At 42.8% G+C, this 15,000-nt stretch overlaps 1 protein-coding gene across 1 annotated transcript in view; it reads left to right on the top strand.

The window, feature by feature from the left end:
* Nucleotides 1-15,000, top strand: part of LOC123517777 (activating signal cointegrator 1 complex subunit 3-like) — an 84,788-nt gene that overhangs the window by 11,998 nt on the left and 57,790 nt on the right. Inside the window, 11 exon segments of the mRNA XM_045278234.1 lie at nt 928-1,065; nt 2,438-2,584; nt 4,011-4,125; nt 4,824-5,031; nt 5,590-5,711; nt 6,251-6,396; nt 7,511-7,711; nt 10,202-10,286; nt 10,289-10,390; nt 13,168-13,280; nt 14,143-14,261. Of these exon segments, the coding sequence (XP_045134169.1) occupies nt 928-1,065; nt 2,438-2,584; nt 4,011-4,125; nt 4,824-5,031; nt 5,590-5,711; nt 6,251-6,396; nt 7,511-7,711; nt 10,202-10,286; nt 10,289-10,390; nt 13,168-13,280; nt 14,143-14,261 (1,496 nt within the window).

The raw sequence follows: 15,000 nt of genomic DNA, 5'->3' as shown, positions 1-15,000 counted from the left end.
TTGAAACCTGTGGAACTTTTGCAGTCGTGTTAGACATATTCAAAGCTTTTGATAATATTGGCACAAAGCTTTGATCTCCAAACTACCCTTCTATGGTTTCTATCTTTCTCTCTCTGCAACTTTATCTCAGATTTCTGCTCCATCCATTCTTTTGCTGCTGTGGTAGACAGCCACTGTTCTTTTCCTAAATTTATTAAGTGGTGTTCTTCAGGGTTCTGTACTGTCACTCACTCTCTTCCTATTATTCATCAATGATCTAAACTGGACTTCTTGCCCTGTCCACTCCTATGCTGATGATACCACCCTACACTAAGTCTTTTCCATGTCTTTTCATGGACAACCAATCTTTCAGGAAGTTAACAGATCCAGTTGGGATGCCACAGAATACATACCTAACTTTTGGTCTTTCTAAAATTCCTTATTGGGGCTGACCAAACTTAATATTGTTCAATGACTCAAAACTCAATTCCTCTATCTATCAATTCAACACAGCCTTCCAGACAACTATCCCCTCTTTTTAAGTGCCACTCAGCTGTCCCCATCTTCAATACTGAATGTCCCCGGCCTGTCCTTTACTCATAACTGGAAACTTCATATCTCATCATATCTCATTTCTTGCTAAATCAGCTTCTATGAAATTAGGCATTCTCAGGCATCTCTGCCAGTTTTTATCACCTTTATGTACAAAAAAAAGTACCAGCTATAAATGAATGTTAATGTAAACTCTATCTAGAAAAAAAGAGAAATATAGATGAGCTATAAGTAAAAGTTTCAAATGTTAACATAAAACCTATAAAAAAAATGTATTGGCTCTAAAGAAATGTTTCAAATGTTAATGTAAAATCTATCTTGAAAAATAAAATAAAGATGTACCGGCAATGAATAAACTTGTGAAATGTATCCATAACCCCCGCCTTACTCCTTCAGATTGGGCCACAGGGTCAGGCTCCACAGTTGGTGGCGGAGGATAAGCTGCTGGACCTGTACAAGCCCAAGGTGGTGTCCCAGGCATCCCTCAGCTACGACCACTACTGCCCCGCCACGGACCCCACCCCGGCCAAGAAGGTGAGGCCAACATGGAGAGAGAGAGAGAGAGAGAGAGAGAGAGAGAGAGAGAGAGAGAGAGAGAGAGAGAGAGAGAGAGAGAGAGAGAGAGAGAGTTAAGATGGATTGAAGGAAAGGAGGATGTTTTATTTTATTATTTATTATTATTATTATTATTATTATTATTATTATTATTATTATTATTGTTATTATTAGGGAGAATGGTTAAGATTGATTGAAAGCAGGATGTTTTTATTATTATTATTATTATTATTAGTTATTATTTTTTTTTATTTATGTTAAGAAAGTGAAGGGAAGGGAGAGATGGAGGGAAAGTGGTTAAGATTAGGTGAAGAAAGAGAAAAAGATTGTTTTTTTTATCTATTACTATTGTATTCTATTTTTTTTTTTTTTTTTTGTGATGATATTTGTAAGGGTTAGATTGAGAGAGAGAGAGAGAGAGAGAGAGAGAGAGAGAGAGAGAGAGAGAGAGAGAGAGAGAGAGAGAGAGAGACATAGCTTCTTTCCAATCTAAACACACAGACACTAATTATTTTTATCCATCTCAACAAACTCTATTCTCTCCTTCCCATTTCCTTTCCGTTGCTTTCTTTAGTGGCTGTGTTCCTGCTCCATGCATAATATTAACCAGTATTTTATGTATACTCTTCCACATTAGCTCCCTTCATCATCTACTCTTTCTTTATCTTAACATTAATCTATGTTTATTTCACTTATAGCTCCATTTCACCACCATCTTTTGTTATCTTACCAATTGCCTTATGCTGTATGTATATTTCACTTTACCTCCCTTTCATCACTATCTTTCTTTATCTTACAATGTATTTATATGTATTTCACTTTAGCTCTTTAGTTCATCATCTTACTTGTCTGTTTCTTTATATCATAGCATCTTTACACTATCATAAGATACAAGCTTTCTCCAGTTATTTATGTCCTGTCCAAGTGCTTCCCTTGCTCCCGAACCTAATGAAAACTAACCAAACCTAACCTAAATTAATCTAACCTAACCCAACTTAACCAAAACCAACCCATCCTAATCCCAAACTTATCTTACCTAACCTAACCCAATCCAATCTTAACCTAACCTAAATCAACTCAACCCAATCCAACCTAACCTAACCTAACCAAACTCAAACTAATCTTACCTAACCTAAACTAACCTTATCTGACCTAAACCAACCAACCCAACCAAAAACCCCAACCAAATCTTAGCCTTAACCTAACCTTCCCATCCCTAACCTAACCAAACCCAACCCAAAAACTCTAACCTAGCATAACTTACCCTATCCTATCCTATCCTAACCTAACCTAACCTAACCTAACTTAAGTCACATGCACACACTTCAGTAGCTCAGTATTTCCCCAGCAGGTGCCAAGGAGGGAGGTGTACGACAAGTCCTGGGTGGAGGCACAGATGCTGGCCTTTTACACAGACACCTCCATCGTCGCAGAGCTCAGTAATGGCACCTACACTCTCCTCACTGGCTCCAAGGGTGACGATGAGCTGCAGAATGAGGTGAGGGTAGCGGGGATGCAGAAACTGAAGTGTGTAATGTGTTACCTATGTCTGGATTTAATGTCTGGCGGTAACTGGGTAATTAGGTAGCTGGCCGTTTTCTGCTTGTGGTTATTGTTTTGTTTTTTTCTAGCTGTTATTTTGTTATTTTTTTACTAATTCCTTTTCTAGTCTGGTTAATTCATGCCTCCCTCCTCCTGTGGTCTCATTACACAAGACTTTATACTCTCTCTTACACGTATATTCTCTCCTCCCTAAAGCCAGATTTAACCAGTAGTCACAATCTTTCATCTCTTTCACTGGTCTGGTCTTGTTAACTCATGCCTCCTCTCCTTCCATGGCCTCACTGCACAAGACTTCCTATTCTCTTTTATACTTATTCTGTCCTCTCAATTGCATGATTTAACCAGTACACAATCTTTCATCTCTCACTGGTCTACAATTGTTATTTCATGTCTCCTCTCCTTGCATGGTCTCAGTGCATAAAACATTCTACTCTCACTCACTCATATTCTCTCCTCCTCTCTAATGCAAGATTTAACCAGTATTCAATCTTTCATCCCATTCACTGGTCTTGTTAACTTACACCTCCTCTCCTCCCTTGGCCTCACTGCACGACTTCCTACTTTTTTCATCCCTGGTCTGTCCTCTGCTGCAAGATTTAACCAGTACTCAATCTTTCATCTCTTGCACTGGTCTGGTGTGGTTACTACACAGTGGTGTAGTAACAACCATTGTGGAGTGGTGGTTACTACAAGACAAGGGTGGAATCTGTCTGGTGTGGGTTGTATTATGTTAAATCCTTCAGTACTGAGTAACTTTTTTTTTCATGAGTTTTTGGGTACGATTAGACAATTTTATATACATTAGGAAGGGTCTATGGAGGTCAGAAGATTAACGGCCAGAGTTCTTACTATTTTAATCCCCACATAAGTTTCTGTAGCTGTATTAAATTGCCAAATAATAAGCAGAATGAATATGGAAATGCATCATGGTACTGAAGGGGTGAATTAAGTGTGATAGAAACCAAGGCAGACTGTTGTACTATATCCTTCTGTGATGTGATTTTGTGGGTTATTAATTCCTTTTCTCTTTTTTTCTTCTTCCTCTTCTTCCTCTTTCTCTTCCTTCATCTTCTTCTCCTTCATCATCATCATCTTCTTCTTCTTCTTCTTCTTCTTCTTCTTCTTCTTCTTCTTCTTCTTCTTCTTCTTCTTCTTCTCCTCCTCCTCCTCCTCCTCCTCCTCTCCTCTCTCTTCTCTTCTCTTCTCTTCTCCTCTCCTCCTCTCTCTCTCTCTCTCTCTCCTACTCCTCCACCTCCTCCTCCTCCTCCTCCTCCTCCTCCTCCTCCTCTCCTCTCCTCTCCTCTCCTCTCCTCTCCTCTCCTCTCCTCCTCCTCCTCCTCCTGCTGTTCCTCCTGCTGCAGCTGTTTGACTTGCTGGGGTTTGAGAGGTTTGAGCTGATCCAGGTCCTGCTGCAGCACCGACAACAGATCAAGAACTGTCCACCTGATAAGGAGAAGAAGATTGCACAGCTGTTGAGTAAGTGTCTGTCTGTCTGCCTGTTTGTCGGTCTGTCTGTTTGTATGTATGTCGGTCTGTCCGTGTTTTTATTTATTTTCTTTTATTATTGTTTATTATATTTTTAAGAGTATTTTTTTGTAGTTTAGTATAGTTTTGTTTTATTTATCTTTATTTTCATTTATTTGTTTATTTTTTAGTGTGTGATTCAAATGTAGTGTTGTTGTTTTACTGTTGTTTGTTTATTGTGTTTGTTTTGTTATTGTTGATGTTATTGTTATTTGTTTTTTGTAAGTTTTGTTTTTATCCAGGGTTTGATTTAGTATTCTTATTTTTGTTGTCTATATGAATCCATTTGTGTGTGTGTGTGTGTATGTGTGTGTGTGTGTGTGTGTGTGTGTGTTTGGTGTGTGTGTGTGTGTGTGTGTGTGTGTGTGTGTGTGTGTGTGTGTGTGTGTGTGTGTGTGTGTGTGTGTGTGTGTGTGTACACACACACACACACACACACACACACACACACACACACACACACACACACACACACACACACACACACACACACACAGATATGCAGAAAGGGAAAGGAAAGAGAGAGAGAGAGAGAGAGAGAGAGAGAGAGAGAGAGAGAGAGAGACATACACACACACACACACACACACACACCAACAACAAAAGCCACTTAAAACCACTCCCTAACACCCCTCCACTGTCTCCCGCAGGTGGCATAGAGCAGCAGGTGGGGGGCATGAAGGCGTCACAGCAGCAGAAGGCAGCAGTGGGGCAGCAGGTGACAGTGATGAATGAGGCAGAGAAGCAGTTACTGAAGCAGGCACGGCGAGAGGAGAGGAAGCTTCTGCGCACTGCCAAACAGCTGGGGAAGGATGAGGCTGGCGAGGACTTTGACCCAGAGGCACTTAGGGCAAAGAGGTGCGGGGAGAGAGAGAGAGAGAGAGAGAGAGAGAGAGAGAGAGAGAGAGAGAGAGAGAAACAGAGAAGAGAGGAAGATTAGGGAAGATGTTTTAGAAATAAAGGAAGAAAAGAAAAAATAAAAGATGTGATTGTGAGAGAAAAAAAAATAAGAGGCAGAGTCATGAAGGAAACAGAGAGAGAGAGAGAGAATGAGAGAGAGAGTGAGAGAGAGAGAGAGAGAGAGAGAGAGAGAGAGAGAGAGAGAGAGGAAAAAACACAAAATGGATAGACAGACAGACTGATTGAAAGATAGATACTTAGATGGATAGATAAAGAAATAAATGGATATATATAAATACATAGATAGAAAAAAAATAGATAATAGAAAGACTGATAAGAATAAAAATAGGTAAATGGGTTGATAGATGGAAAGGCAGATAAAACACTCACACACACACACACACACACACACACACACACACACACACACACATCACACACACACACACACACACACACACACACACACACACACACACACACGGAAGGAAAATACAAAGAAATACCTTCCCCCAGAGAGTCGGCCCTGCTGGAGGCGTCCCAAGCTTACCTCTTCAGGAAGCGCGATAGAGTGTCCGCCCCGGAGGTCAGGTTCCCCTACGTGTTTGACAGCCACGGCAAAGCTAAGGAGTCTGCGGGTGAGTGCTGGATGACAGGAGAGCAATGGCGGGTAGAGATAATGGGAGTTTTATTGTTTGAGGGTAGATTTAGAGAGATTTTATTGTTTGCAGTAGAAATACAGGTAACTCGATTTACACAATAGGTGCGTTCCAAGAGGCATCGTGTATTTCAAAATTCGTGTAAAACAAACTTGTTATTCTCATAAGAAACAGTAGATAATACGGGGATGCGGGATGTGCTTCAAATCATGTATAAGCAAACCGATTTAATCAATTCTAATATTTTTTCGGTCGCGTATTAACAATAATTTGTAAATTAAACTTGCGTAAATCAAGAGTTACCTGTAATGGGATGGTTATGGTTTGTAGTAGAAATAATGGGACTTTTATGTAGTTTTGTTTCTTTATTTGTGACGGCTGGGTAACAATAATGGTTTTCTGTACTTGATTATTTATTTGTGAAAGCTGGTGGGATTAAAGGTTATTGTTTTTGTGATGGGTTTATTTATTTATATTTTTTTGTACCACCACCACTACTACAACACCTCCCTCTGCAGGCTTCATCGCGGGGCTAAAGATGGTGCTTCCCGAGGGCTTCACCCGTAACTCAGATAGCACCATGGAGGAGGTGTGCATCCCCACCTCTGACCCCGCCCCCCCAGAGGTTGGCGGTGACTTTGTGCCCATCTCCAGCATGGACGAGGTGAGGCTGGGAGTGGGTGGGACAAGATGGGAGTATGTGGGAGTGGGTGGGTGTGTAGAGGCTGTGTATTGGAGTGTGTGGGAGTGGATTTGAGTGTCTGAGTGTGTAGAGGCAGTGTATTGGAGTGTGTGGGAGTGTCTGGGTGTAAGAGGCAGTGTATTAGAGTGTGTGGGAGTGTCTGGGTGTGTAGAGGCTGTGTATTGGAGTGTGTGGGAGTGTCTGGGTGTGTAGAGACTGTGTATTGGAGTGTGTGGGAGTGTCTGGGTGTGTAGAGGCAGTGTATTGGAGTGTGTGGGAGTGTCTGGGTGTGTAGAGACAAGGGTATTGGAGTGTGTGGGAGTGTCTGGGTGTGTAGAGGCTGTGTATTGGAGTGTGTGGGAGTGTCTGGGTGTGTAGAGACAGTGTATTGGAGTGTGTGGGTGTGTAGAGGCTGTGTATTGGAGTGTGTGGGAGTGTCTGGGTATGTAGAGGCTGTGTATTGGAGTGTGTGGGAGTGTCTGGGTGTGTATTGGAGTGTGTGGGAGTGTCTGGGTGTGTAGAGGCAGTGTATTGGAGTGTGTGGGAGTGTCTGGGTGTGTAGAAGCTGTGTATTGGAGTATGTGGGAGTGTCTGGGTGTGTAGAGGCTGTGTATTGGAGTGTGTGAGTGTGTCTGGGTGTGTAGAGGCTGTGTATTGGTGGAGGTGAAGGTGTGTGGGAGTGTATGTGGAGTACTTTTGTATTTCCATTTACACATGACCTGAACTCATTTAAGAGGGAGGGAGGTTTCAAGACATTTATCCCATTCCTTTGACTAACTCTTACTTGATTCAGCTTGTGGACCGGCATCTCAGGAGGCTTTTTCTTGTTAAGTAATTTTTTTGCACTTGGCCTGTTTTCCCCTCTTACATAAAAAAAAAAAAATCTTACAAATCTCTTATGCCTTGGCAGTATCTTGAATAAAAAGAAAGAAAAAAGAAAAAGAAGTATGTTCAATAATAATAATTATATATTGACTAGTAAAAAAAAAAAATATATATATATATTAATCTCATCTAACTTGGTGATATCTTCATTACTAGACCTGTGTACACCAACCCTCTATACACACCACACACCCATACATCCACCACACAGATTGGCCAGAAAGTCTTCCGCCACTGCAAGACCCTGAACCGCATCCAGACCGTGGTGCACCCGGTGGCCTACCACACCAACCACAACCTGCTGATCTGTGCCCCCACCGGCGCCGGCAAGACCAACATTGCCCTGCTGACTGTGGTGCACCAGATCCGCAAGCACGTGGAGCAGGGCGTCATACAGACAGACAAGTTCAAGGTGAGGCGGAGAGGTGTAGAGGTGGAGAGGTGGGGAGGTGAAGAGGTAGAGGGATAGAGGGGTGGAGAGGTGAAGAGGTGGAGAAGTGATGGGATGGAGAGGTAGGGAATGGAGAGGTGAGGAGGTGGAGAGGTGGGGAGATGAAGAGGTGGAGGGGTGGGAAGGTGGGGAGGCAAAGAGGTGGGAAAGTGGGGATGTGGGGAGATGAAGAGGTGGAGGGGTGAGGAGGTGGGGAGGGAGAGTTGAAGGGTGGAGGGGTGGAGGGATGTTAAGATAATAAACAGAGATAAAATATAATGTAAAAATGAGGGAGAGAGAAGGAATGTTTGAAGTGATGAATAAGATAAGGTGAGGTGTGTAGAGAGAGAGAGAGAGAGAGAGAAACTTTCATCACTTTCATTTAGACTATCACTCATTTTTCTCTCTCTCTCTCTCTCTCTCTCTCTCTCTCTCTCTCTCTCTCTCTCTCTCTCTCTCTCTCTCTCTCTCTCTCTCTCTCTCTCCTTCATTATTTCACTGTCACATGTCATTCACCACTTCCCTTATCACTCTCACTCACTCACTCACTCACTCACTCACTCACTCACTCACTCACTCACTCACTCACTCACTCACTCACTCACTCACTCACTATTGCCTTCCCTTACCACATAATCCATTCACACACACACACACACACACACACACACACACACACACACACACACACACACACACACACACACACACACACACACACACACACACACACGGTAAGTGGCGAGGCAAATGGGCAAGCCTCTTAATGTGTGGCCCCTGATCACCTAGCAGTAAATAGCTACGGGATGTAACTCGAGGGGTTGTGGCCTCACTTTCCCGGTGTGTGGAGTGTGTTGTGGTCTATGAGTTCTGAGCTCGCCCGTAATGGGGAAGACTGGCTGGGTGACCATCAGGCGAACGAGATGAATCACACACACACACACACACACACACTGAAACTGATCCTGAGAGAAGAATATGACATTCGAAGCACAAGATGGCATAGTAAAAAGCTGAGAAAAGGAAGATGTCTGAGAGATGTTAAAAAATATAGTTTCCCACAAAGATGTATTGAGACGTGGAACAGTTTAAATGAAGTAGTGTCTGCAACGAGTGTGCATACTTTTAAAGTAAGATTGGATAAGTGTAGATATGGAGACAGGGCCACACGAGCATAAAGCCCAGGCCCTGTAAAACTACAACTAGGTAAATACAACTAGGTAAATACACACACACACACACACACACACACACACACACACACACACACACACACACACACACACACACACACACACACACACACACACACACATTCACAATGGGATAAACAGTTACATTAATTTATTTGCTGATGATGCAAAGTTGCTAAGAGTTATCAAAACCCAGGAGGACTGTTTGCTGTTACAGGAAGATATAAACAAAATCTATGAGTGGAGTAAGAAGTGGAAATTGGAGTTCAATGCCAAGAAATGTCACGTAATGGAACTAGAAAGGAGCAAAAGAAGACCAGTATGGAACTATTTGATGGGAGAGGAATAGATAATGAAGACTAAAGAAGAAAAAGATCTGGGAGTGACTATACAGGAAAATCTTCAACCTCGAAAAATGCTTAAGCAAGATGTTTGGATTATCATATAAAATGTTGACCAATATAAGAGTGGCATTTCAATTCATGGACAAAGATATGATGAAAAAAATCGTCACAAGCATGATACGCCCAGAACTGGAATATGCAGCTGTGGTGTGGTCTCCGAGCTCTAAAATAGATATAAGAAGATTAGACCAGATACAGAAGATTGCTACAAAGATGGTGCCAGAACTAAAGGACCTAACATATGAAAAAAAATCGTCACAAGCATGATACGCCCAGAACTGGAATATGCAGCTGTGGTGTGGTCTCCGAGCTCTAAAATAGATATAAGAAGATTAGACCAGATACAGAAGATTGCTACAAAGATGGTGCCAGAACTAAAGGACCTAACATATGAAGAACAACTGAAGGAAATGGGACTACCAACCTTACAAGATAGAAAAGAATGAGGAGACCTAACAACAATGTACAAGGCAGTCATTGGCATTGAAAAGATAGACAAGGAAGACCTGGTGCTGGTGACAGAAGAAGATAAAAGGACAAGAGGTCATGTAAAGATCAGGATGAGACAGTGTGTGAGGGATGTTGGAAAATACAGTTTTCCACACAACGGTGGAGAAGTGGAATGCATTGAATAATGAAGTTGCTACAGCACATGATGTGCATAACTTTAAGGAAAAATTGGATAAATGGAGATGTGGAGACAGGACACTATGAGCCCCACTCGAACCCTGTACAATACAACTAGGTAAATACACACACCTTCACTTCATTCCTTCACTCCTACCTTCACTACACAGCCAACAACTTCCTCTCTCCCTCACCCACTCCTGTCCCTCACCCACACCCACTCACCTACTTCCCCGCTCCTCCCACAGATTGTCTACATAGCTCCCATGAAGGCGTTAGCTGCTGAAATGGCAAGGAACTTCTCCAAGCGCCTGGAACCACTCGGCCTCAAAGTCAGGAGCTTACTGGGGACATGCACCTCACCAAGCCAGAGATCATGGCCACTCACATGATCATCACCACGCCGGAGAAATGGGACGTCACCACCCGCAAGCCTGGTAGGTGGTGTTAGGGTGGTGTTGTGGTGTGTTTTATTATTTTTGTGGTTGTTTTAGTGGTGTGTGTGTATTTTACCTATTTGTATTTACTTATTTGTGATTACAGGGCCTGAGCCGTAGCTCTCTATGTCCTGTCTCCTTGTCCAATTTTTCCTTCATTTGACTGACACTCGCCACACACACCACATTCACGCTCAGTTTGTTCCATGCATCAATGCTCCGATACGGGAAGCTATACTTCTTGATGTCGCTCGTGCAGGAATCCTTCAGTATTTTCTTTGGGTGTCCTCTTAGGTAATTACTGGATGCCATCGTGATCAGGTTCTCCCTATCCAATATGTCCACTCCATGTACTATTTTGAACATTGTTATCATATCCCCTCTGACTCTTCTTTCTTCCAACATGCTTAATTCCAGCCTATTTAACCTCTCCTCATACGGTACCTCCTTAAAGTCTGGTATCATTCTTGTTGCTAACCTCTGCACTCTTTCCAGTTTCTTGACATGTTTCTTCATGTGTGGTGACCAAATTACTGATGCATATTCCAACTGTGGCTTTATCAGGGTGGTCAATATTTTCTTTATCATGTTTCCGTCCAGGTAATTAAATGCCCATCCTGTACTTTGGAGCATGCTGTAAGTTTTTCAAAATATTCTATTAATGTGCTTTTCTGGAGACAGATTACTCTGTACAGTCACTCCCAAGTCTTTTTCTTCACTGACTTCAATTACAGTCTTCCCCCCCAGCTGGTAGTCTTTATATGGTCTATATTTACTTCTACCCATTCTCATTACACAGCTTTTGTTGGTATTGAATTCCATTTGCCACGTGTGTGTGTGTGTGTGTGTGTGTTTTCACTGTTTGATCTGCTGCAGTCTCTGACGAGACAGCCAGACGTTACCCTACGGAGCGAGCTCAGAGCTCATTATTTCCGATCTTCGGATAGGCCTGAGACCAGGCACACACCACACACCGGCACAACAAGGTCACAACTCCTTGATTTACATCCCGTACCTACTCACTGCTAGGTGAACAGGGGCTACACGTGAGGAGACACACCCAAATATCTCCACCCGGCGGGAATCAACCCGGTCCTCTGGTTTGTGAAGCCAGCGCCTAACCACTGAGCTACCGGGTGTGTGTGTGTGTGTGTGTGTGTGTGTGTGTGTGTGTGTGTGTGTGTGTGTGTGTGTGTGTTAAGGGGGATTTGTTTTTGGTGTTGTGGTGTTGTGATGGTGTAGGAAATCTCTCTTTTTCTTGTTTTTTAAGGGGTTTATTTTGGTGTTGTGGTGTTGTGTTAGATCAGTGTTTCTCAACCTTTGTTGGTTGGCAGCGCACTAAAGACATGTTTTTGATTTGGCGACGCACCATCTCTTTAGTTTCATAATTAATTAACCTTTTACTCCTTCACGGACGGTGTGTTAACCATAATATCTCAGTTACACAATATTATTGATAAAATAATAGGTAAAAATAAACAGCAGGAAACAGTGTGTACTGTAAATAAACTATTATTACAAAAAATACATACCTTATCAATGAGACACCTGTGCCTGCCTGGATTTACATATCCTCTCTATGTTGGGAGGGACAGTTGAGACACTCTCATTTCCTCTTCAACAGAAAGCAAGTTTACTCAGGGACTTAATACCAAATACTTCAATTTTTAATACCAGATTCACTTTTTCAATACCAAACTAATGATAAAGCATGTTTTCGTAGTTTTATATTAGTACCTGTGAGTTGTATGACTTGCATGAGACGCTTAAATCTCGAAACAAGTGTGGCAACCGGAGGTTTTGAGAGAGGAGGAACAGGGAGGGACAGCCTGGAAGGATATGAAAATAGTTGTCGTGGTCGCTATCTGGTCGGCGTGGCCGTAACTAATGACTATTTATTCAAGCCTTATAATGGTAATCCTGGCGTCTCGGGTCAGCTGGGTGACGTTGAAAACAGAATGATGCAGTACTGGCAAAATTCACCCTGAACGTTCCGACTCAGATAAGAAAAACATTAATTAAACTTTTAATTACTACTTGCTTACTTTTATGGTAGCTCAGGAATGCTAGCTGACTGCACCTCTGATGGACGGGTACAGGACGTGTCCGAGTACTCATGGCGACTTATGTGATTGTGGTGGTTGAGAAACACTGTGTTAGATGCTGTTTTATTCTTTCTTGTCCCAGTGATGTGTGGTGATGTGTGGTGGTGGTGTTTGGTTGTTGTGGTGAGTCATAGAGTATGTGGTTAGTTGTGGTGATGCAAAAAAGTGGTAGTGGTGGTTTGGTGTGGTGTTGTGATGTGAGTGGTGAGGTGTGGTGATCTTGTGGTGTTTGAGTGTTTTTTTTGTTTGTGTGTGTTTATTGGTGTGTTGTGGTGATGTAGTAATGGTGGTTGCAATGGTGGTGATGATGATTATTTTTACTGTATCTCTTATTCCTCCTCCATTTCCTCCTCTTTCTTCTTTTTATTCATACTTTCCATTTTTCCTTCCTTTTCTCTCTTTTCTCTTCATTCATTCTTTTTTCTAGTTTTCTACACCACCACCACCACCACCACCACCACCACCACCACCACCACCACCACCACCACCACCACCACCACCACCACCACTACTACTACTACTACTACTACTACTACTACTACTACTACTACTACTACTACTACTACTACTATGCCCTCTTCCCATAAATGTAATTCCTCTTCTTCCCATAAATGTAATTCCTCTTCTTCCCTCCCCCCCAACCACCACCACCACCACCATTCCCTCCTGCAGGTGACACACAGCTGGCCCAGTTGGTGAAGCTGCTGATTATTGATGAGGTCCATTTGCTGCATGGTGACCGTGGACCCGTGCTGGAGACTCTGGTGGCAAGGACTCTGAGGATGGTGAGCCTGAGGGTAGCGGGAGTGGGTGGGAGTGGCTGGAAGTAGCTTGGATTGACTGGAAGTGGCTGGGAGTGACTTAAGATTAACTGGGAGTGGCTGGGAGTAACTAAGATAAGCTGGGAGTGGTTGAGATTGACTGTGAGTGGCTGGGAGTAACTAAGATTAAATGGGAGTGACTGGGATTGACTGGGAGGGGTTGGGATTGACTGGGAGTGATAGGGAGTGACTAAGATTAACTGGGAGTGACTGGGAGGGGTTGGGATTGACTGGGACTGGCTGGGAGTGACAGGGAGTGATGAGCATTGGATGAGGATGCCTAATAATGATTGGAAGTGACTGAGGAAAGTGGTGAATGACTGGGAGTGGTTGGGAGTGACTAGGAGTGGCTGAGAGTGACTTCAAATTCATTGGGAGTGACTAGGAATGGATAGGAGGAGTGATATGAGTGAGAAAGTGGATAGGAAGCAGATGGGAGATGGTGTGAGTGAGTAATTGTGGATAGAAATGGCTAGGAGGTACTGTGAGTGAGTGAGGGTGGACAGAAGTGGATAGAAGATGCTGTGAGTGAGTGAGGGTGGACAGAATTGGATAGGAGATGCTGAGTGAGTGAGGGTGGACAGAAGTGGATAGATGGTATAAAGGAGTGAGAGTGAACAGAAATAGATAGAGGTGCTGTGAGTAAGTGAATAAGAAGTGGATAGGAGGTACCATGAATGAGTAAAATTAAATACAAGTGGATAGGAGAAGCTGTGAGAATGGAGAAACAAGATTACACACAGTACCAAAGCAAACACAGCTGCAATACTAAGGTACTCAGAAGCACACAGCCTTACCTTTCTCTAACCATTGCTTCATCCTGCAGGTCGAATCTCAGCAGTCTATGATAAGAATTGTGGGTCTGTCTGCCACCCTGCCCAACTATATTGACGTAGCCACCTTCCTACGTGTCAATCCATACGAGGGGCTGTTCTATTTTGATGGGTGAGGCTGACGGCTGTGTGTGTGTGTGTGTGTGTGTGTGTGTGTGTGTGTGTGTGTGTGTGTGTGTGTGTTTTCATGTATTGGTGCAAATCTTTCTTTAATTTTTTTTTATGGTAATTTTGTTGTTATTCATTGCTAGTTTTGTTTATTTGTTGGTCAGTCAATCAGTTAGTTGGTCAGTCAGTTAGTCATTCACTCAGTTAGTCAGTCATTCAGTTTGTCAGTTAGTCAGTCAGTCGGTCATTCAGTTTGTCAGTTGGTTAGCCAGTTAGGAAGTTGGTCAGTCAGTCAGTCATTCAATTAGTCAGTCAGTCAGTCAGTCAGTCAGTTAGTCATTCAGTTAGTTTAGTTAGAATTCAGTTAGTCAGTCAGTCAGTCAGTCATTCAGTTAGTCAATTGGTCAGTCAGTCAGTCAGTCAGTTATTCATTCAGTTAGTCAGTTAGTCAGTCAGTTAGTTAGTCATTCAGTCAGTCAGTTGGTCAGTCAGTTAGTCATTCAGTCAGTCATTCAGTTAGTCAGTCAGTCAGTCAGTCAGTCAGTCAGTCAGTCAGTCATTCAGTTAGTCAGTTGATCAATCAGTCAGTCAGTCTCATTCATTCATTCATTCATTCACTCACTTACTCCTTACCGTACTCACTCACTCACTCACTCTCTCACCCTAACCTAACCTCACCTCATTTCACTTCACTTCACTCCACCTTTTTCATTTTACTTCATTTACTTAACTCAACTCAACCC

Source organism: Portunus trituberculatus, chromosome 6, assembly GCF_017591435.1.
Source record: "Portunus trituberculatus isolate SZX2019 chromosome 6, ASM1759143v1, whole genome shotgun sequence".
Lineage (NCBI taxonomy): Eukaryota > Metazoa > Arthropoda > Malacostraca > Decapoda > Portunidae > Portunus > Portunus trituberculatus.
The sequence above is the reverse complement of the archived record's forward strand: the minus strand, read 5'-3'. Positions and strand labels throughout refer to the sequence as shown.